At 50.8% G+C, this 23,473-nt stretch overlaps 1 protein-coding gene across 1 annotated transcript in view; it reads right to left on the bottom strand.

Moving 5' to 3' along the window:
• ARHGAP35 (Rho GTPase activating protein 35) overlaps positions 1 to 23,473 on the bottom strand; it is a 115,055-nt gene that overhangs the window by 9,551 nt on the left and 82,031 nt on the right. Inside the window, exons 4-5 of the mRNA XM_018062659.1 lie at positions 4,281 to 4,358; positions 2,648 to 2,779 (exon numbers count right to left, since the gene is read on the bottom strand). Coding sequence (XP_017918148.1) covers positions 2,648 to 2,779; positions 4,281 to 4,358 — 210 coding nt within the window. The remainder of the gene's footprint in view (positions 1 to 2,647; positions 2,780 to 4,280; positions 4,359 to 23,473) is intronic.

Here is a 23,473-nt window from a genome sequence, read left to right as displayed (position 1 = left end):
ACTGGCTGGACCAGAGGGATTCCAGACACGGCACAGGGGTGTCGGAGTGGTCGTGAGGCGAAAAGGAGAGACTGTGGGGCAGGAATAAATGATACTGTTTCCTGAAGGCTGGGCTGAACTGTGAAGGCGAGATAGACGGAGGATTCAAGGCTCCTCTAGCTGCCTCCTGAACGCTCGGTCCTCTCTGAAGCCACGCTCAGCGGCCGTCTCTTCTACTATGACCCAACTCCTTCCTCCTTCCTCTCTGCGCTTTCTGCCCTTCCAACTTGGCTTGCTTCTCGCCGTCGGGCAGAGAACTTAAATGAGCACTGGGGAGGCAAGGAAAGACGTCTTGGCACAGAAGGTCACACCCGGCTTGCCACTCCCTGGCAGCGCGGGCTGTGGCTGCCAGTCACTTCTCAATCTCCCACATGTTATCTTGTATGTGGCAGGAAGATAGCTGGTGAATAATTACAAAAGTCTTGCATTTGTAGCCACAATTTCAGCGATATTCACACTGCTGTGAAATTCTGGAGGGCACAAAGCAATTTGATGGTGACCTTGATATTTGCTGTGATAGGATCTGAAACCATCTCCAGCCCTGAATGCACCCAGACACGACAGCGCTCAGGTAGGAAGTGGAAAGAGCCGGTCAAGTTGATGTTGCCATGGAAACCCAGCCAGGCTGAGCTGAGCTACTCTGGGGGCTGAGAATCTTTGTTCCCTCACGTCCCTCACCACGAACTCTAGCACTGCCCGGTTGGTGTCACGCTCTTATACACACAGCCCCACTGCTCACTCAGCTCCGGCTGTGAGGTGCCATGTCAGCGAGAGACGCTCCTCTCTACCAGGTTCAAGATAACCGAGCTCCAGCTGACGAGCGGGGCACAGGAGGCACACAATGGGAAGAGGAAGCGGAAAATCTCCACCCTCTTCCAGGCCGCAGGAGCGGCAAGCAGCTCCCTTCCGCAGAGTGGATGCCGGCGGAAGCTGCTGGAGGAAGGCAGCTGACTCCCCATCAGTGACACCTTCCTCTCCTGCCCCCTGCGACCCTCCAAAAACAAAAAGATGCCATGTCAGCAATTCCCGCACAAACAATGGAATTCTTTCTGCGGGGTGCTAGGATGCCACGAGCCTGTAGATGGCGCCAAGTCAAGACAAACGCTGCTGGCAACCTCCAGGCTCCCGGCAAGCTGGGTGCCGGCCCACACCTTCTCTTCCTACCTGCGGCCCAGGGAGGCTTGGCTGAGGGGCAAAGAAAGCTGGCTCTGGACATAGGCCTCCCATGCGTCTCACATCTGAGCCAGCCTGGAGCCTGCTAGAGAAGTGAGTGCTGGGAGGACCTCCATCTCTGGAAGGCAGGACTAAGGCAGAAGCTGGCACTTGTCCCCATGCTCTAACTCATCTGGGAGACCCAGCCCCTGTCCTGAGCAGGCAGATCGGCGAGCAGGCCAGGAGACACCATGACTGTTCTCCCAGGGCGTCTGCCCCATCCCTGTGGGCCTGGGTAAGATGATGGCTGTGAAGCATTTCAAGCAGCTAAGAATGGCGTGCATAAACTACGAAGAGACTGTGGAAACAAACATCAGGGGAAAGGCAGATCAGAGCATGGCGACTCTGGGGCCCTCAGCCCTGACAGCAGTCAGATTCTGACGGGGACCCCTCCCACAGCTCAGGGCTGGGCTTCCATCAGCACCTGTATTTCCCAAAGCCGCCAAGAGTCTACATCCCATGACTTGAAGTCCTGCAAATCTGTGTCCTCCCCTCAGTTTTTGTCCACACCATCAGCTTTGTGAGTAGACCGTGTGTGCTTAGAGCTCCGTCTTTGGAGTTGGGCAGCGGCAGGGTAAGACTAAGGTCCTGGGGTCTGAGGGACACAGCTCCCTCTTGCGGCTGCACAGCAGCAGCTGCCTCTGGCTAAAAAAGTCTGGACTGTCAGTCCGTGAAAAAACTCTGAGAGGTCAGGCCCCCTGCAGCACTACATGAAGTCCAGGGACGGATGCCCAAGGGCAGGGTTCCCACCGTGGGAGAGCCCCCAGGGAGAGGCAGGCCAGGACAGAAGGGAGTCCTTGGAGTGGGCAGGACCACGAAAGCAGAGGCGCTCCTCTGCAGCTGCCCTCACCCCTCCAGAGGCTCTCTGGCCCAGACCACGTGTGCACTTCCTTTCAGGAGAGCTGGGAGGAGACAGAGTCAGGAGGGAGAGGCCAGCACAGCCTTCCACCGAACAGGTCCGTGACTCAGCCGCGCCTCCAGGCCTCTCCGAGTATCCTTTCATAAATGCAAGCAGGGATGGCAACCTAGGACACTCAGGGCCAGGAAGGTTCCACTGTGAACAAGCAAAGGAGCGAGGCTCTGCCCCAAGTCTGGCATAAAAACCAGGCTCTCAACCACGGAGCTTTGGGGCAGCCTGCAATTTTCCTGACAGAACGAAGCCCCTCTGGTCGACAAGGCCGGGGTCTAATTTGTGAGCCCCTCTGGTGTCATCTTGCTAGTTCTCTTTCCTGTGTCCTTCAGTCTCAGTTCCAAGAGCCAGAGCGTCAGCTCTGAGGGCAGGACCTGTTCTCGTGTTGCCGCACCAGCCCCCACCCCTGGCCCCGCCATTTGCCCAGCAGAGTCAACCTGGGGCGCCACCAGGGGCCCACGAGCCAGGCGGGCTGCCGGTACTCACTGTGGGCCTCCACCAGGTCGATCTGCATATTGTACGGGACCAGGGGGTCTGGCAGTTCTGAGAAAAAGCTCTTCATGGCCCCCGCCACGGTGTTCACCGTGAAGTCCTTCTCTGCCAAATCCAGGTTGTGATCTGAAAGGAAGTTGGGAGAGTGAGGCCAGGCCAAGCGAGGCTGTGCCAAAGCAAGGAACACTTGGCGCTGCAAACAAGCAAGAGAAGCTTGCAGAACCAGAGGTGCTGCTGGGGGCTGGCCTGGAGCCTGGGCAGGGACTCAGGGTCATCACAGACTGGACAGAAGGTGGCACCCCTGGGTGCTGTTAAAAAAAAAAAAAAAGTTCTGAGACTCACAGACACGCTGACATGCATCCTGCCCAGATCAGCCTCTGAGCAGAGGAGCTGCGCCTCCATTCTGCAGCCGAAGCCCCCTCGTCTGCCCTGGACATGCTGCTGCCTTTCCTCACATCCCCACTCGGGGAGACAGGAGGAGGCTTCCCCCTAAGGCCGTGTCACTTTTCCTGGAAGGTTACAGAAATGGCACCAGCAACTCTGACTGCTGTCTCCACCCTGCTCCTTGTGGTGGTCAGGCAACCAGACTCACTTTCCTCTTGCTGGTCCCATCTAGCTTACGATACCACCAACTCCTGCCTCTAATTTTTCTTTTCGTACTTCACTGCATTTCTGATTTGTAACAAATCTTCTACTGATAGATCTTGACTGTTTCCGCTTGGGAGTGTACCCTGGGCTGCAGATCCTGGCATATACGTAAGTGTCTAACCTAGCGTGGCTCTGCCCGCATCCTGACCTTGTGCTTCCAGTCCTTCAAGACTCACAAGTTTTCCTTCATGCTGCCAGCTAGTGGAGACTGTGGAGCTGGGTGCTGGGGGTGAGGGGCGGTGTCTGCTCCCACCACGCACTGGGTAGTGGCTTGGGCCTGCAGGCTTGCACAGGCCGCCTGGTTGGCTCTCCCGAGGCCCAGTCACACGCTAAGCTGGACCCCACTTTGACCTTCTGCTTACCTTTTCTGGCCAGTGGCATCTGTCAAGTTTTACTCTTTGGCTCCTTTGCGTCTGACACTGGTGGGTGTGACCTCTCATCCCAGTGTGTTCAGCCCTAACTGAACTGGGTTAGGGTGGAACGGATGTGGCCATGTGGCCCTTGGCCTCTCAGATCTGACCTAGCTTAGGAGGCAGAGCGTTCAGCTTGTGGAGCCCTGGGCCCAAGGCTCAGCGTATCACAAGATGCTCCCCCGTGCTTTGTTTCTCTTCTGCAGGACTCTGTGAGGAGGGCAGTTACGGTGGAGAGGCCCTGCCAACACAGGACTGTCATCTCAACCCAACCTTGAGTCATGTGCCCGCCATGACCTCTGCATGGCCCAGCCTGAGGGAAGCGAGGCCTGGGTCTCAGTGAATGAGGCCCGTGCTAGGGGCTGCAATGGTGCCTCTGGACGGTGGAGAGGGGAGCAGCCTGGCTGAAGCAGGTTTGCGGGGCAGATGCTTCTGTTTGCTGACAGGAGCCAAACACTCTCTCCTCCTCAGCCACCCAGCCAGCACCCTTGGCTCTGGGGCTGTGTGGCAGGAGCACCCCAGGGGGCTCCACCGGCAGTGGCGCCTGCCTTGAGTGGCTGTGGCCTTACCTTGGTCAAACTGTCTCTGCAGACTCTCCATCTCTGACTTGTTCCCGCTGACCCGGTAGATGCCTTCAGTGCTCAGCCCTGGGGAGAGACAGGCGTGAGCCTTAGGAGCAGGAAGTGGAGAGCAGAGCAGGAGGGAGACAGGCTTGAGGGGAGAAGCAGGGGGTCCACGAGGGCCCCCTGGGGCGAGGGCACGCGTCTTGCCTCAGTGCCTCAGCCCACTCCTGCCCTTTTTCTTTCTCACTTTGAAGTTTACAAATATTTTTTTTTTTTGTAAAAACTAAAATAATATAGAAACACATCAGACAAAGGTAACATCTGTCCACATTTTGATATATACCTTGAAATTTAATTTTAATAAAACAGAGATAATACTATGTTTTAACCCACCCTTTTCACTTACAAACTATATTGTGAACCTAACCATTAAATATTCTTTTATAACATAATTTTAAAGATAACACAGTATACAGCAACTTAAAAGTCACCTACTGTTAATCCTTTAGGTTCTTCCTGAAGTCCAGTGTGTATTTCTTACTTTGTGAATTTTCTATTCATGTTTTTGATCATTTTCAAACGGAGTGGTTCTCCTCATTTTGCACTTAATATTAAGGAACTATGTTAATGTCATATAGCTTTACATTTCCCTTTCATTATCTGTCTTCTAACTTTGTGTACTGAATTTTCTTTGACGTACATAATTCAAAAATGTTAGCTTTTCAAGACCAATCTGCTTCTTTATGTCTTCATTTCTTTTTATGGTTAGAGTGGGTTTTCCTTTTCCTTCTGGAACTTACTTGGTGTACAGTGTTAGGTAAGAGAAAAAAAAAAGACCAGTAAAATTCAACTACGTAACAATGTGGGAGGCGATAAAGTTCCAAGGGAGAGTGGCCTCGCTCCACCCCTCCGCAGGAAGCGCCGTGCCCCTTGCAGTGGACACCCGGCGCTGCTGGTCAGCTTGGCTCTCCCTCTCTCCAGGAAGGAAAGTCCACTCTGCACCCCCGAGACCGTGGTCTAAAGGACAACGGTCAAACCAGCCTGGGGTCCTGGCTGGAGCTCATGGTTTCGAGCGACCCTGACGAACTGGCGGGGCACTGTGGAAGCGCCCTAGAGCCAGGGCTGCACGCCAGCAGGCAGCGCAGGCAGTGCAGAGCGGACCCGGCCTCGCAGTCATCGCTGTAACTGACACCGCCGGAGAGGCACCCGCTGGGCGAGACGAAAGCAGTCAGTCAGTTTCTGGGGCCCTAGGTTGGCGGCAGGTGAACTATGAAGATCATCGAAACAAAAGTCATCACTCCTTGGCCTAAAAGCTGTTAACTGCACATGGGCCCTTTCACCCCAAAGACAAGGGCATTAACGGACCGGCCTCAAGGACACCCTACCATGCAATGACTTGCCACCAAGAAGCCCCATCACTGCATGCCTCCCTCTGGGAGGCGACATTTCCGCGTGGCCGCCATGCTGTGCGCCGGCTACACGCTCCCCGCAGCCAGCACTCACTTAGCAATGGCGCCATCGAATCCTCAGCCCTTTATCGCGGGAGCCACTGGATGAAGAGAGAACACAGATGAGGGAAGCGGGGTTCGGAAAGGGGAAGTCCTTGGCCTAAACTGCACAGCTGCTAAGAGGCTGCAGCATGGTCTCAGTCCAGGGCCCCCACACTATTCAGAAGGGGCTTGCCGTTTAACCCCCATCAGGCTGGCATCCAGACCACAGCCGCCTCTGCCCCCACCCCCGGAGAAACACCACATCTCTGTGAAGTCCACAGGCCCTCAGTATTCTGGGCAGCTTTTGAGATGGTCCATGCCCTCCAGAAGTCAGAGGTCAGCGTGGCCCCTGCTCACCATCCACAGTTAGTAATTCTACAGTAATTCTCTTTCCTCGGTGACTTTTCTACACTATTCTCAGATACTTAAACTTTCTACCTATCGCACATCTCAGGTAACACACATCACAGGCTTCAATATGAAATCATCCACATTTTGACAAGCCCTGGGTATGTGTCAACAGATCCAAATCTCGCCCTCTAGGTTGACAAGAAATCACTATACTTTTCCCTTTATCTGAATATCAACCCCTCTCGAATACAAAGAAAACAACAGTATAAACACGGGAGCCTCAGAAGTCCTCACGGACATGTTCACAGTGCCTGCGCCCCAGCGTGGAGAGGGGCTCTCTGAACGGCAGCGACAAGATCCTGACAGCCTCAGTCCACTTACAATCTCTGGCAGCCTCGGCACAGGAATCCTCAGCACTGTCTCCTAATGGCCACCTGCCCGGTATCACAGGGCTGAAAACACACAGCAAATGAGCTATCTGGAGACCATCTGAAAGCGCAAGGCCAGCCCCTCAGCACCAGCTCATCACCACCTCAGTATCTCCTGTAATCTGGATGCATGCTTCTGTTACGAAACCCCACTTTAAAACAGCAATTCTGCCACCGACCTATACAACATGGCATAATTGAGGAAAGGTATCATTTGCTTGGCCAGAACAGTTGTTCGCAGCTATTCATTAGACATCAATAAAATAAAAACAGAAACCTTAGGGCAGGCGGCCAACTGCCAGTGAAACAGAGGGCAAGCGACACGGGTGAGAACCTGGAGGCTGGGCACAGTGAGGCAGCTCGCCGAGGACCCCAAGGCCAGAGCAGGAGAAGGGCTAGGGCCTGGAGCAGACCCCCACACGGAGATGCTGGATCCTGAGCAGCGTGCACCCAGAAACGCTCCAGGGCTGACTCTGCCGGCAGAAAGCAGTGCCTCCTTGTCACAGGCCTGGTCCACGGCCAGAGGTCCAACTGAGAAAGCTTCAGCCGTAAGCTCTGAGGCATCTCTATATACCAGGCATCTCCAAAGACCCAGTATCTCGGGAACAGGCCCTGCTTCTTTCTTCTTCTTCTTTTTTAACTGAGCTCCACTGGTTTCTTTGGGAATCTTTTAATCTTGTGTGAATAAAACAAGAGGAAGTTCGGAACCGCCAAGGTTGCTGTCTTCAAAAATCTAGCAATTTCTGTGAAGAATAGTTTTGTTCTAATGACTCTAGAGAGCAGAGCTACGACCAGAATGGGAACGACAGGAAGGCAAACAGTCTCTCAGTGCACGATCTTAGCGACAGTTGTCACTCATCATGAAGGGCCAGAGCTTCTGAACTCCCTCACCGGACAGCCATCTGTTTGGGATGCTACTTTTCTTTTTAGAAAGATTAATACCTCGTCTAAGAAGGCAGTCAGTAATGACCAACCATTTACTCAATGCTTACTATATGTGAGGCACATGATGCTGAGTCCTTACCAGGCACTTCTACACGGGTTCTCACAATATCCCCTTCAGAGAGATCACTACTAACCTCATTTTACAGATGGCAATGCAGAGGCTAAGAGGTAACGTAATACTTGCAAGGTCAGAGAGCCAGCGAATTACCATCTGAAGCCCACCTGCTTCCGGAGCCTGAGTTCTTTTACTGTGGTGTTTTAAATCACGTACTTTCAAACTGGAGCATGCAGCAGAATCAGGGCTTGCTATAATCTGGATTACAAGGCTGCTGCACCTCCAGGGTTTCGGATTCTGTTGGTTGGGGGCAGGACCCAAGAATCTGCACTGCTGACATGTTCCCAGGTGATGCTGCTGCTGCTGGCCAGGGACTCGTGCTCTGAGGACCCCTGTTGCTCTAGAAGACGGGACAGGTCTCCAAGTCCCCCCGACTCTTAAAAAATTCTATGATTCAAGAATATTTGGGGGGGAGAACAAGGAAAAATAAATACCAGAGACTAGGAATGAAGCATTTCCAAAAAGTATTAAAATTAGCGCCTTTTATTCGTAAGCAAGGTTTTTACACATTTAAACTATGGCCACGTGTGAGTGTTCAAAAGAATGTTAAAAAAGTAAAGAGAAAAACAGCAAAGAGGCCTTATTTTTCTCTTTCAGTATTTACTGAGCACCCAGTCTGGCAGGTGAGATCCTTCACAGAGCTGCAAGCTGTGGTCCTCCTCACCGACAAAAGGCTAGTTCCGCTCAGTAGCTCAGTCGTGTCCAACTCTTTGTGACCCTGTGGACTGCTGCACGCCAGGCTTCCCTGTCCATCACCAACTCCTGGATCCTACACAAACTCATGTCAGAGTTGGTGATGCCACACAACCTTCTAGAGGACGCACCAGCGGCAGCCATGAGGCGTTCCCCACAGGCTAAGACCTGGCCTCTTTTACTCCTGACTGCCCCGTCCCGGTGGCTGAGGTGCCTGCGGCACGTGGCACGCTAGGAGCTCCAGCAGAGTGGACAAGGGACTCGCAAGAGCTTGGAGATGGCGGGGAGACTCCACCTTCTGCTCTGGTATGTGTCCCGTTTTCTGAAATGGGCAAACAACTCTTCATTCCAAGTACTTCTGCTCAGCACCGGCACTCTGGGCCTCAAGTCTTGCCATACTCCCCCCAGCCAGGCTTTCAGCCCGGCTCACACACCCCAGGACTCAGTTCCTCCTGAATTTCCTTTCTAGCAACAAATCAATACTTCCTCCAAGACAAACTCTGACTTGTTTATTTTTCACTTTCTATATTTAGAAATAAAACTCAGCACTTTAGTCCTTAAAAAAAAAAAAAAAAAGTAATCGGTGTTGTCAATGCTCTAAAATACCCCACAGCAGACAGGCTTTAACTACTAGAGGACAAGTCGACTTTTAAGGAAATGCGGCTAATAGACCATTCTCCTTTTCTTTCATGTGTCCAAGAGGTAAGCCTTGGGCAGGCTAAGTTTCAAGGCCAGAGGGCTGCTGAGAGCTCAGGGAGAGAAAGGAACCCCTCTCGAGCATCAAGTCCAAACTGTCTTGAAGAGGGCTGACCTCTCTAACCAGAGTAAGGAGCCCCCACTCTGGGTCAACTGCCAACAGCATCTCTACAGCCTATCTCCTTTTGAGGCCCCCACTGCAGCACCCCCGCCACGATGGAGGGTGAAAGGGCTGGGGTGAGGCTGAGCATCTCGGTTGGAAGCCACTTACTAGCGGTGAGACCCTGGGTGACTATGCTTCCATTGCCTTCTCTGCACCACACAGGTGAGTGTAATGAAGTCTTGGCACAGGGCTAAGGGAGGAGCTATGGTCCTAACGACCTAATTGGAAAAGCAAGCTGGCAAGTGGAGGACACCTGAGTTGTGCCATCGGGGGGATCCCGGATGCCGACTCTTAACTTCTGCTCCCCTGAGTCTATGATGGATTAACTTCACCTTCGGAGACTACTGCAAGGAATAAATAAGAAAACTTACGGAAAGCCCACTGTATAACGCCTGCCTTTTTTTTCTTTACCTTTTAACAAGCTGCAACAGCAGCACCTGTCTGTAGGCATGGCCTGCTCTAAGGACCCAGTCAAAACAGGCCAGTCGGCAGACAGTAATAAAACATGCACTGGCTCCTTTTTTACTTCAAGTATTTTTCCTTTAAATATTTAAATAGAATTTTTTTAATAGCACAAAGTTACACGTAGTTTCACTATATAATTTTTTTTCAGTAGAGAAATTAAGATTTTTAGTTGAAGTTTCAATATCTAGTACTTTTATTGATCATCTATTTTATACGCAGTGGTTGCACACGTCAGTCCCGATCTCCCAGTTCACCCCAGTCTCTCTTCCCCGTGGTGTCCATGCCCCTGTTCTTTACATCTGTGTCTGTTTCCACTGTGCAAACAGGTTCATCCGTACCATTTTTCTAGACTCAATATACACATAAATACACGATATTTGTTTTTGTCTTTCTGGTTTACTTCATTCTGTGTAACAGTCTCTACGCACGTGATCTCAGTTTTGATCCTGGCTCTCTCATAGCTGCTGGGCGACTGGGAAAAACCGTTCGACCTCTCTAAGCCTCGGGTTCCTCATCAAAAATGGGGCTGTTTACGAATGCCTATGCTTCATGGCAAATAGATGTGGAAACAGTGTCAGACTTTATTTTGGGGGGCTCCAAAATCACTGCAGATGGTGACTGCAGCCATGAAATCAAAAGACGCTTACTCCTTGGAAGAAAAGTTATGACCAACCTAGATAGCATATTGAAAAGCAGAGACATTACTGTGGCAACAAATGTCCGTCTAGTCAAGGCTGTGGTTTTTCCAGTGGCCATGTATGTATGTGAGAGTTGGACTGTGAAGAAAGCTGAGTGCCGAAGAATTGATGCTTTTGAACTGTGGTGTGGAAAAGACTCTTGAGAATCCCTTGGACTGCAAGGAAAACCAACCAGTCCATTCTAAAGGAGACCAGTCCTGGGTGTTCACTGGAAGGACTGTTGCTAAAGCTGAAACTCCAGTACTTTGGCCACCTCACGGGAAGAGTTGACTCATTGGAAAAGACCCTGATGCTGGGAGGGATTGGTGGCAGGAGGAGAAGGGGACGACAGAGGATCAGATGGCTGAGTGGCATCACGGACTCAATGGACGTGAGTCTGAGCGAACTCCAGGAGATGGTGATGGACAGGGAGGCCTGGTGTGCTGAGATTCATGGGGTCGCAGAGTTGGACACGACTGAGCGGCTGAACTGAACCGAACTGAGATGTTGTGCATACTCAGATTACAGGTATGAAGAGCAAGTAATACAAATGGCTGGCACACTGAAATAATCATGATGATAATAAAACAATAACAGTTAACTTTTGCTGGGGGCTTACTATGTGCCAGGCTCTTTCTTCTTCAGCTCTTCACTAGAATCATCACAGTGAACCCACCCAGTAATTCTCTGAGGTAAGTAGTATTATTTTTATCCCCAGTTTACAGAGAGCAGGTAGCAGCTCAGAGAGGCCAAGTCCAAGGCCAGAGGGCTGGGTGTGTGGTGGGCGTCAGCTCTGCGCTGGCTCCCTCTTGGCTGACTGTGCGTTTAAATGCTGGGCTCCTCCCTCCCATGTTAACTCCCTATTCCCTCACCCTTTAAATATCACGTGTTGGCTTCACCCTGTAAATGCCGGGTTCATTCCTGTTCCTCCCTTGTTCACTCAGGCGCATTCATCGCCTCCCTCACACCCCTCAGCGTTCTCATCTGTCAGCCAGAGGAGCAGGGAGAGCCAGGGAAGAGACGCTGCCTCTCTCTGACCGAAGGCAGCCAGTAGACAGAGTCGGCGCTCTCTTCCTTCTGAAGTTCTACTGCTGATCACAGTGAGGCAGCCCCGCGAGGTCCCCTGCCGCCTTCCTGTTTCGGATGTGCCCGAATGCTTTTCTGGCTCTTCTGTTCCTTCGACACTAAGGTCACTGTGGCCCCTCCAGTGCCTCTTTGTTAGCTGTCTTCCCTGGGTAATTCCCTCGTCAATCAAGATCTGTTTCTGGCAATGCCACCCCTCCTTTCTCCCCTGACAGAATGCCTCTGGCACTCTATTATAACAGCCTGACCGGGCGTTAGCCCCACAACCGGGCACTGCGGCGCTATAAATTTCCAACGCCACTGTATGTACACGCAGCCGTGTCATAAATCTCAAGGCTGAGGAAGAAGGGAGAGAAGAGACCTGGAGGGGAAAGATGAAAATATCACACCAGGTCTGGGGCTTCATATGGCTCTAGCCTCTGGCTGATCCTCTGTAAGCTGCCCGGGCACTTACTGTCAGTCACTGTGAGGGAGGGCTTCTGCGCCCTGCTCTGAGCCCGCCAACGGGCTCGGTCCCTGACTTTCAAGAAGACATATACCCCAAAAGATGTGTTTTAGAAAACCACCGTGACGAAGTCAGCCTTAGGCCAGCCCAGAGTGGATGCTGCTGGTTCTGGGTAGCCTAGGATGGAGGGGGAGAGGAGTGTGACCTAGAACTGAGGGGAGCAGAGTGGACTCTGCAAGGCAGCCGCTGATATTCAAAGCCAGGAGCAGCTGGGAGCCCCAGCACACTTGAGCCCAGTGGCGTGGAGGACGGCAGCGTGACTCGGAGGAGAGCTAGTGCCGCCCCAGTGCGGAGCTGGGGCTGCGGGTGGGGCGGGGGTCCTCACTGACCGAACCCCAAGCCACCAACAAAGAAACAGTTGCGCTAACAAACAGGTACATACAACCCACCACCACCACCACCTCCATGCCAACAGTGCCAGCTCCCACTCCACAGCAGGGCCCCCGGCAGGTTCCTCGTGAGCGTTAACGAGGGCACAGGTGAGCTTCTTTCGGGTTCCTGATTCTCACCAAGTCATGAAAGGTTCAAAGATGGCACCCATCACAGCCCAGCGGCCCTCCTTTCCTGGCCTTTTTCCTCACTAAGAAAGGACACTTCACAGGTTAGAAGCCTATGTGTAACACTGGCAGAGAATCTGATCGTGATCCCGCCAGCCTACAGTCCTTGCACTCTGTGTCTAGGATACAACACAAAGCTGTCCACACGTGGCCTGGGGAGCCCGCACCACACCTGACTCTGCTGCCCCCACCCAAAGCCCATCACACTGGCCTTTCAAGGCCTCCTAGTGTGACCCCCCCCCCCCAAATGCCTTGGAGACTGCCTCACTTCTGCCTCCACTTTGTGGACTGGCTAAACCCTGCTCCCTCAGAGGTCTCCCCTGACCCCCAGATTAAGTCCGTTAGGAGTATAAAACTGCTTATATTTAATGCAACACACACACTGGGCCAGGCTGTGACCAGCATTTCACACACATGGTCTCCGCGACCCTCACAGTGGCCCTGTGAGCTGCATGCTACCGTTACGACCGCTCCCATCCGGCTCCAGAGCCCAGGTCTAACCACTGCACTTACTGCCTGCACACTTTCTCCATACAGCACTGGGCTCAACCTGAAGGTCACTGGACAGCTGCGTGGCGGCTGAATGGCGGCCCCCTGAGGAGAGAGGGGGCATGTGCTTCAGTTACCCTTCTATGCTCCTGGACTTGGCACAGTAACTCGTGCCTGGAGAAGGCATTCGGTAACTATCCAAAGAAAGGAGGGAAGGAGGGAAACCTGCCTGATAATAAAAGCGCAGTTTCTCTGGCTGAAGAGAGGGAGGAATGGACTAAAGCTGTTTGCTCTCGACCAGCCCCGTGCTTCAAGGCATCCTGGCAGGCCCTCCTTGCTCATGGAATACAGGAAAGAGAAAGCCTGAGGCCTGGCCAGCACGGAGAAGTGCGGCACAAACCAGGACGCCCAGCTCCTGCCTTCCTTTGTGGACTGGTTCTCCCCTCTGCCACTCCCTAGAGAAGCTGAGGGGACCGAGTGAATTCCCGTGCTCTCCAGTGTAAGCCACCGGCTGTTCTAGGTGTGGTCTCCCCATCTGGGCCGCTCACTTTTACAGATCAGGTCAGTGGCATGGCTTTGGCTGAGACCCCCACAAGAGGGCTGTGCCTCATCCTGGAAGCTAAACAGAAGCCCCCCGCCCCCCGCCACGCACACGCCCCGCGCCACGCACACCCGTGCACCACTAGGGGAGCAGGGGGAGCGAGGGAGCGAGTGCTGCTCCCCGGGCCGCCCTCGGCACGGCCTGCTGGCACACACGCCTCGACTTGTCCCGCCGCCTCCCGGTGAGGGCAGAGGGGCCTGGCCACCGAGGTGCACCGCTGAATGGAGGGAAAGGGTGGTGGGAACAGCCAGGCAAGGCAGGCCTGCTGGAACTGTCTCGGGGAGCTGGGCTTCCACCCAGATCATTTCTGTCTTGGATGGAAGGGCAGGACTACTCTGTGAAACAGGCTTTGCTTCTCTTTGACTGCCTGGCTCCCCAGGCAGCTTGCCAGGGCATGCTGTTCCGATCAGGGCACTGGGTCCCGAGGAAATCCGCGAGCCCTGCCGAGTCACAGCCACGTGAACTCTGCTTATCTGGAAGAGCCCAAAGTGGAGCTGACTGCCTGCCTTTATGGCGAGGAGGCATTTTTGGAATGCAAATGACTTGTGTTTAACTTTAAGCAAGGAGAAACCAGGAGGGTGGTGAGACACGGGCACATGGGGAACAGTCATGGCGAAAGCTTCGTCTTAGAACTATCTGGATAATGAGAAAGCATAACCAACAAACCTGGAGTCATCGGGGCAGGGAAGGGGTTGAGGAACACAGAACCCCCATAAAATAACAGCACACGCAACCACATTCCCATATTTTAGCACTTTATCATCAATTCAAGCAGCATAAATATGGCAATTACTCACATAAAGCCTGTTGGTGTGTTCAAGCTATAACTTCACCTATTAAACTGTTATAGTGATAGATGGGAGGATCTCTACTGAAATTAGCAGCCTTTTCTGCAAGACAGAATTACAGAGATCCAGGCTGACTGCAGCGAAACAACTAGATTTAACAGCTCTAGACCCGCCAATTCTGTTCCACGAGAGCTGGAGAAAGTGTCTATGATAAATACGAAGGGAAATATAGAGGCTTTTTTAGGGCAGCTGTTTCCCAAGTGGGAAGAACTTGGTAAAATGTGAATCTGTCGGTCTGATGCTGTAAAGCTCACAGCTTTGCCCGCCTGAGCACAGACGGGCTGGAACATGGGTCCTTTCCACTGACGGCTCTAGGTGGCCTCTGTCCAGAGGCCTCCAGGGTTTCTGTTTCCTCTCTTCTGTGTGATGATCACTGTCCTCTAAGTCACGGGAGGAAAGCTGAGAGAGTAAGGTGCCCCAGGGAGACAGAGCAGAGTGCTCCCCACCCTGGCGAGAGGCGCTGGCCCGGGGCTGGGCCCCCCCTCCTGCTCCTTCCCAGCCTGAGGCCACTGGCCAGGCCAGCCCTCGGCGTCCACAGAGGGCAGAGGAAACCCCCTGGCAAGGTCTTAAACGCAGGAACCCTGTGGGGAGCCGAGGGCAGGGGCAGTGTGGCATAAGACGAAAAGCAGCTTCCCTGGTGGCACAGCGGCTAGGAACCTGCCTGCCAGTGCAGGGGGCAGCTCAGCCCCTGGTCCTGGAGGACCCGCACGCCGCGGAGCAACTAAGCCCGAGCGCCTGGAGCCTGCGCTCCACAACCGAGCGCCGCACGAAGAGCAGCCCTGCGCCGCGGCTGCAGAGAGCGGGGCAGAGAGCAGCAGGGGCCCGCGCCGCCCGAGGAGCCACGGGAGGCGCCTGCTCGGCCTCTGTCCCCGACTCCTGACACAGAGCTCCTACAACCCTTGGAATTTCCTCTGCTGTGTCTTCTGCTATCCATAACAAGCCCCTTGTTACCTGAAACCTGAGTTTATGATAATGAGGTGACTTTTGAGGGGGGAACCTATATGGCTTCAGGATGGGGGCTAGTCACCAGAAAGACCAAACCTTGATTATAAGAGTTAGAACTTTCAGCCCCACGCCCCACCTCCAGCAGGGTACAGGGGCTGGAGATTGAACTCAGTCACCAAAGGTCAATAAGATTTCAGTCATGCCTATGTAATGGAACCTCTACGTAAACCCCAAGCAGGGTTTGGAGAGCTTCCAGGCTGGTGGACACACCAAGGTGCTGGGCGGGTGGCATGCCCACGCGCAACTCTCAAGGAAGCAATCTGCATCTTCATCTCACAGCCGCGGAAACGGAGACTCGGAGAAGTGAAGGAAGGCGCTCAGGGTCACACCTGCCCTGCGGCCCACAGGTGCCGCTTTGGCCCCTCTCTGTGCGAGGCTCTGTGCCAAAGGCCAGGGCTAAATAAAGACCATTTCCCAGTTAGATCAAGCAACCTGGGAGTTCCCCAACAACTGTAGGAAATCGGCTCCAGTGAGAGTCTGGCCTTCAGTCCTGCTGTGTCCTGTCGGGGTGGCACTGTAAGGTGCTCTGAGTTGGCTACAAAGCTGAAGACAGATGCCCAGCACTTATCTCGAGCACTCAGCAGCCATTTTCTGCTTACTGTTTGGTGGGGTTTTGGAGGCAGCTCCAGCAAAGCCCAGGTGGTGTCTTCTGAGGGACTGTGCACCACCAGGCAAGTGTTCCCTGACACGGGTGTCTGGGCCTAGTGGGGACAGATGAATGCTACGCCATCTCCCTGAGCAGACGGGCAAATCCGGGGGAGTTATTAAACTCCAGCACCCAGGAGGGTTGTCTATATTCAATCCATAATATGGAGGTGAGACGCTGAAAACGTGATCACTCACCTAAAACCAGACATCCTGGAATGTGAAGTCAAGTGGGCCTTAGGAAGCATCACTATGAATAAACTAGTGGAGGTGATAAAATTCCAACTGAGCTGTTTCAAATTCTAAAAGATGACGCTGTGAAAGTGCTGCACTCAATATGCCAGCAAACTTGGAAAACTCAGCAGTGGCCACAGGACTGGAAAAGTTCAGTGTTCACTCCAATCCCAAGGAAAAGCAATGCCAAAGAATGCTCAAGCTACCTCACAACTGCACTCATCTCACACACTAGCAAAGTGATGCTCAAAATTCTCCAAGCCAGGCTTCAACAGTACATGAACTGTGAACTTCCAGATGTTGAAGCTGGATTTAGAAAAGGCAGAGGAACCAGAGATCAAATTGCCAACATCCGCTGGATCATCAAAAAAGCGAGAGAGTTCCAGAAAAGCATCTACTTCTGTTCTATTTACTACGCCAAAGCCTTTGACTGTGTGGATCACAGCAAACTGTGGAAAATTCTTAAACAGATGGGAATACCAGAACACCTTACCTGCCTCTTAAGAAATCTGTATGCAGGTCAAGAAGCAACAGTTAGAACGGGACATGGAACAACAGACTGGTTCCAAATCAGGAAAAAGAGTATGTCGAGGCTATATATTGTCACCCTGCTTATTTAACTTATATACAGAGTACATCATGAGAAATGCTGGACTGGATGAAGCACAAGCTGGAATCTAGATTGCTGGGAAAAATATCAATAACCTCAGATATGCAAATGACACCACTTACAGCAGAAAGTGAAGAGGAACTAAAAAGCCTCTTGATGAAAATTGAAAGAGGAGAGTGAAAAAGTTGGCTTAAAACTCAGCATTCAGAAAACGAAGATCATGACATCTGGTCCCATCACTTGATGACAAATAGATGGGGAAACAGTGGAAAGAGTGACAGACTTTATTTTTGGGGGGCTCCAAAATCACTGCAGATGGTGACTGCAACCATGAAATTAAAAGACACTTGCTCCCTGGAAGAAAAGTTATGACCAACCTAGACAGCATATTAAAAAGCAGAGACATTACTTTGCCAACAAAGGTCCATACAGTCAAAACTATGGTTTTTCCAGTAGTCATGTATGGATGTGAGAGTTGGACTATAGAGAAAGCTGAGTGCAGAAGAATTGATGCTTTTGAACTGTGGTGTTGGAAAAGACTCTTGAGAGTCCCTTGGACTGCAAAGAGATCCAACCAGTCCATCCTAAAGGAAATCAGTCCTGAATATTCTTTGGAAGGACTGATGCTGAAGCTGAAATTCCAATACTTTGGCCACCTGATGCGAACAACTGACTCATTTGAAAAGACCCTGATGCAGGGAAAGATTGAAGGTGGGAGAAGGGGAAGACAGAGGATGATATGGTTGGATGACAACACCGACCCAATGGACATGAGTTTGAGCAAGCTCTGGGAGTTGGTGATGGGACAGGGAGGCCTGGCATGCTGCATGCAGTCAAAGGGGTCGCAAAGAGTGGGACATGATTGAGTAACTGAATTGAACTGAATATACTATAGTTGCTACCGTAGGTATTCCACTGGGCTGCACCAGAGCCTTTAACCTTTTGGGAGGAGGAGACTCCTCTCACTTTGATCACTTGATGAAGACTGTAGCTTATGGTCCAGCCACTGCACACGCACGCACATACGTACAATCTCTACACTGAATTTCAGGGGTTTACAGACCTCCAAGAAATGTATCCATAGTCTCCAGGTTATGCACCTGTAAGTAAAAATAAATCTGCAGTCCTTCAGGTCATAGATTCCAGGGGTTTGAAAATCTGCTCTCCCCCAAGCTCCCTGCTCCAACTGTCCCTCAGACAACAAACGCTTAAGCAAACTCCAAAGATGGCTCCTGTGGCAGCAGCACCCTGCAGCTGCTGTAGGGTGAAATTTGTGCGTTTTGTTTCACCTGGGCAAAGAAAAAGAGCAGTGAAAAAAGCGCAAGTGTAGACAGACTCACCAGTGAGAAATCTTTAAGGATTAAGCCTCAAGAATTCATCCTGTATCTAGCGATTATTTCGTTATCTCCCCTAATCTATCACAGGACAGAAGATATCACTTATTCCTTCAGTAAACACCAGGGGCCTACAGTATGTCAGGTGCTATGCCAGGTGACGGCAAAGAAGAGACAGTCTCTGCTCTTGAGGTCCTCAGTGGAGAGCTGTGAAAACGATGTGATCTGGTCTTGATCACTTCAGTGCTGCTCATCCCTGAAGTCCTAACAAGTCTACTTCCCCGCCCTCTGATCTCAGCGTTGCAGGAAGGAAAGTGACAAGGACGACGCAGAGTGGTGACCACAGGCTGCGCTGGCGGCAGAGAGCCGACCGGCTCTGCCAGCAGCCACACCTTCCTCACTGGGGGCAGCTGCGAGGGCGGGCATTCAGGGCAGGAGTCCTGAAAATGGAGATAACCTCAGAAGCCTAACCTAACCCAACCCAAGAGGACTTGTAGCAAAGAGATCTAACAATGGCGTGAGCACATCTTTTTCAGAGGGCAAGGAGGGAAAATGGATTGCTTTCTTTGAGGCTGACAACACCCCACAGACAATTCATTCAGCTGTTAGTTAGGACAGGAAGGTCAAGCTCTCTGTCCTGTCTTGACATCCTTGAAGGGGAGTCGTCCCTAACCATCTGCCTGTTGCTGCTCAGATTAGCTTGGATGTAAACGTTCACTTAGTCATGGAGCCTCCAAGGCTGTCTCCGCCCTTGCTCCAGGTGGTTGAACACCACCTCCCTGAGTGCATCTGGGAGAAGAGACATCATAAGGGAATGAGGAGTCTTTGTCAGAGCAGGTCTCTTCTCTAAGGACCTCTGAACTCAGACAGACTGCAGGGGACTGAAAAATTTTAAGCACCAAATCCCCTGGGATAAAACAACTATCCATCTAGCCTCCATTTATTACCATCAGCATTATTATTATAACAGCTTTTTTGGGGGAGGGGGACATGCCACACAGCTTGCAGGGTCTTAAGTTTCCTGACCAGGGACTTGGTCATGGCAGGGAAAGCACTGAGTCCTGAGCACTGGGCCACCAGGGAATTTCCTGCAATAAGCTTTACTGAAATATAATTCACACACCACATAATTCACCCACTGAAAGTATACAATTCAATGATTGTAAATTTTACAGAACTGTGTAACCATTATCCACAATCACTTTTAGAACATTTTCATCAATCCCAAAAGAAACTTCAGACTCTCCCACCTGTACACCCCTGGCAACTACTAGCTACTTCCTGTCTCTGTACATCTGTTTACTCTGGACGTTTCATGTAAACGGGATCCTAAAATATTTGGTCTTTCGTGACTGACTTCTTTCACTCAGTACACTGTTTTCAAAGGTCATCCCTGTTGTAATACGCATAGGTACATCACTTTTTTTATGGTGGAATAACATTCTATTGTATGGACAAACCATAGTTTGTTTACCCACTCAGCTGCTGGGCATCTGGGCTGTTACCACTCTCTTTGCCTATAATGAATAAAGCTATGTCTCCATGTTATTATGGTTATTACTATTCTGGCCACACTTGTGCGGCACGCGGGATCCCAGTTCCCAGACCAGAGACTGAACCCAGGCCTCCTGCGTTGGGAGCATGGAGTCTTAACTGCTGGACTGCTAGGCAAGTCCCTTATTCTGGAACTCTAAATTCTAAAGTCATTTACGCACACGTCCCCCAGCTCAGGAAAGGTGCCCCTGAATCTTCACGGCAAGCTGCACCCCGGGGACACCGTGCCTCCACCAGCCCTGGCTGCTGGCTCTCCTCCTGCTCTGCCGGCGCACACCTCCCTTCCTTCGAAGCCCCTCTGTTGCAACATCCCACCTGAAAAGTTTCACAGGTTCCTGGACTGTTAGCAATACACCCTCTACCCTTCACACTGAGAACGCAGGGAAACTAGTTCCCACTGAGAGGCTGCAACTGTGCTCAAGACCTTACTATTTTACATCTTTTTACTTCTCTCTTTCTTTAGACACAATCCCACATTTCCACTGAATGGCACTTTTGAGGAAAGAGGTCTTCTGAATGTCTCGACACTGTTCATGCATTCAGAATCGCTTATGAGAGCCCTGTGTCCTTGGTTTGGAGAATACAATGATGAAGACCCAGTCCACTGCCTCAAGGAACTTAGGCTCTATTGAGGCCGGAGGACAGTTAGGGCCCCGCGTGGACGTGCTCACAGAGCACTGCAGAGCACGGGGTGGTGGGCACTGGCCCAGAGGACAGGCCAGAGAAGGACTCCAGAGGGGACTCCTGGGAGCCACCAGCAAGCAAAGGCACTGAGGGTGAGAAACAGCTCACCAGCTGAAGGCTGCTCCAACCTGTGCGGCTGAAGGTCACCACTGGGGATGGAAATGGCAAGAGGTGAGGCTAGACGCCAGATTCTGCTGGCAGTGGTATTCGATTTTACCCTGCAGGTAACGGAGAGCCACTGAAGAGCTTTAGACAAGGGAGGTGGCGTGATCGCACTCATTTTAGGGAGATATTCATAGCAGTGTGGGTAAAGGGCTGAGCGGATCTGAGACCAGAAGGAGAAAGCCCAGTTACCAAGAGGCTGTGGTCATGAACCAGGACGAGAATGAGGCTAGCAGCAGCAGCAGCGGCCAGATTCGAGACCACTTAAGTGGGAACAACAACAGGATCGGCTGATTGGGCTGAGTGATGTGGGGAGGTTACAAGGGAACGACCTCTGGGAGCTTCCGCAAATTCTCTCAGAGAAAAGCCTCTGAACCCTGCCTTCCCACTGATGAGACAAGTGCTAATAAACCTTCTCAGGGGCATCAAAATATTTCTTCCCAATAAAATTTTAAAGCACCTTATGGGTGAAGGACCCAGAAGTCCTAGTGGCCTGCCCTCTGCTTTCCACACAGAAGCACATCCTTAGAATCCTAGGGAACCAGGACAGAGCGTCTGAAAACCCCCGGCCAATCCTGAACGCTGAGCCTGATGTTCAAAGATGCTAGGCAACACAGCTATGTGGCCAACAGCACCTTTCCCCTCTACACCTGAATCTCCTTCAGGCCACCTTCCCTACCCACAAGGTTCTTTCCCATCCTTTCTTTGTTACAGAATCCAACTTTCTTTCAGGCCAAGCCCCCAGCCCTGACACTAACAAGCCAGCTCAAGGGATTTTCTTCTAATCCTGACTCCACCTAAAGCTTAAGCATCACAGACTTAAGGCAAACTCATACCTTGAACATGAGTTCGATACCTGGGTTGGGAAGATCCAACCTGGTTTGGAGAAGGAAACGGCAACCCACTCCAGTACTCTTGCCTGGAAAATTCCATGGACTGAGGAGCCCAGTAGGCTACAGTCCATGGGGTCGCAAAGGGTCAGACATGACTTAGCGACTTCACTTTCACACCTTAAACTATTAATTTCCTTTTCCATGTAGCTGCTTTCAATGGGACTTGGCCTCAGGCTCAGGATCTCCTCAGCACTGAAATTACTCCTTAGGCCCAGATACTTACAGGCTGACAAACTAATTTATTACACTCAAACCACCTTATCAACCTTAGAAAGTGAAGACAAACAAATACAAAGACTAACTATGAGTAAAATGAAGAGAAAAAATACAGAGATATCATGATCTTAGATTCAAAGCGCATTTACTAAACAAAGATGTTCAACTGCATATCAAACATAAACCAAATTAAAATCTCAACGGAATAGCTAAATACACCAAAGAAAAATAATTCAACAAATCACTTAAGACACTTTGCCAAAAGAAAAAAAAGTAGCAAAACTAACTTTAAAAGATCCAATTGAAAAATACCACATAGAGGCTGCTTGGAAGGTTGCCCTGTAGACCCTGGTGGTTGTCAGGCATGCAGAAGCAGCCAGGCACTGGGGCTGGAGAAAAACGGAAGCTTTGCCACCAACTACTTCCTTTACTGAGACCCCTGCGAGGGCAACATCAACTGTCTTATGATCTCTGAACCTGCAGCACCTATGGGGGAACTGGCACGTAAAAAGCCTTTTCATTTTTAGGACAGTGTGAGGCTACAGAACATTCTGGTAAAGAGCTGAAAATGATGAATTCTACCAGTTATTAGAACGCATGATAAAACAAGAATTTAGGACACACAATTCTGGTATAAAAACAAGAAAGTGAAATCTGTGAAAACAAAACAAAAACTTAGAAAAGAACCAATTTTTAGGATTTCACGGTAATTATCACAAGATACAGGGGAAGGATTAAAAGGTGGTACTACGATAACTGAATAAAAACTTAGATCAATGCTTCAGATTTGAACAGGCTACCAGGCTTACCAGGACTACGCATTTCTGCAAAAAGTTTGTGAGTCTTTTAAAGTCTCACCTTGGGCTCATGTTGCTTATGCCTGCCCATTCATTCCTTTCAAAGAATTCACATATGGAATAAATATGGGAAAATCTTCTTCCACTAAACTCCAACAAGCCACATCAACTCTTGTGCTGAATGGAAACTGCTCTGACAGTCATATATTGCCCTAAATCCAGAGGGTCAGTTAAGTCAGACAGAACTTGAAAATAATTTTGGCACACTTTTTCAACAAAGATTGACTAATGGTGCAAAGGAAGACAAAGATGCCAACCACACAAGTTCGTGAAATAAATTAGCAATTGAATCTTCTATTTATAGTAATCTCATCTCTGATGACAACACACAGCAGTATCTGGGCAACAGGGTATCAGAGCAACAAATCACTATTTGAAATCACACTACCTCGGCGACAGTACACTAAATTCCATGTGCAGTGGGGACAGAAAAATCACCAACACCGTCATATCCTTTCAGAAGGCAACAATCTAGGAAGACAAGGTAAAGATGTGAATAGTGTAATCAAACTGAAGACAATACAAGATAATAAGCTATAAGGCAGATCTGAGGACAGTGACTGCAGCCATGAAATTAAAAGACGTCTACTCCTTGGAAGGAAAGCTATGACCAATCTAGATAGTATATTAAAAAGCAGAGACATTACTTTGCTGCCAAAGGTCCATACAGTCAAAGCTATGGTTTTTTCAGTAGTCAGGTATGGATGTGAGAGAAAGCTGAGTGCAGAAGAATTGATGCTTTTGAACTGTGGTGTTGGAGAAGATTCTCGGGAGTCCCTTGGAATGCAAGGAGAGTAAACCAGTCAACCCTAAAGGAGATCAACCCTAAATATTCGTTGGAAGGACTGACACTCAAGCTCCAATCCTCTGGCCTTACAGGCTGATGTGAAGAGCCAACT

This window comes from Capra hircus, chromosome 18 (assembly GCF_001704415.2).
Source record: "Capra hircus breed San Clemente chromosome 18, ASM170441v1, whole genome shotgun sequence".
Lineage (NCBI taxonomy): Eukaryota > Metazoa > Chordata > Mammalia > Artiodactyla > Bovidae > Capra > Capra hircus.
Note: the sequence above shows the minus strand (reverse complement) of the source record. Positions and strands in the feature narration are given on the sequence as shown.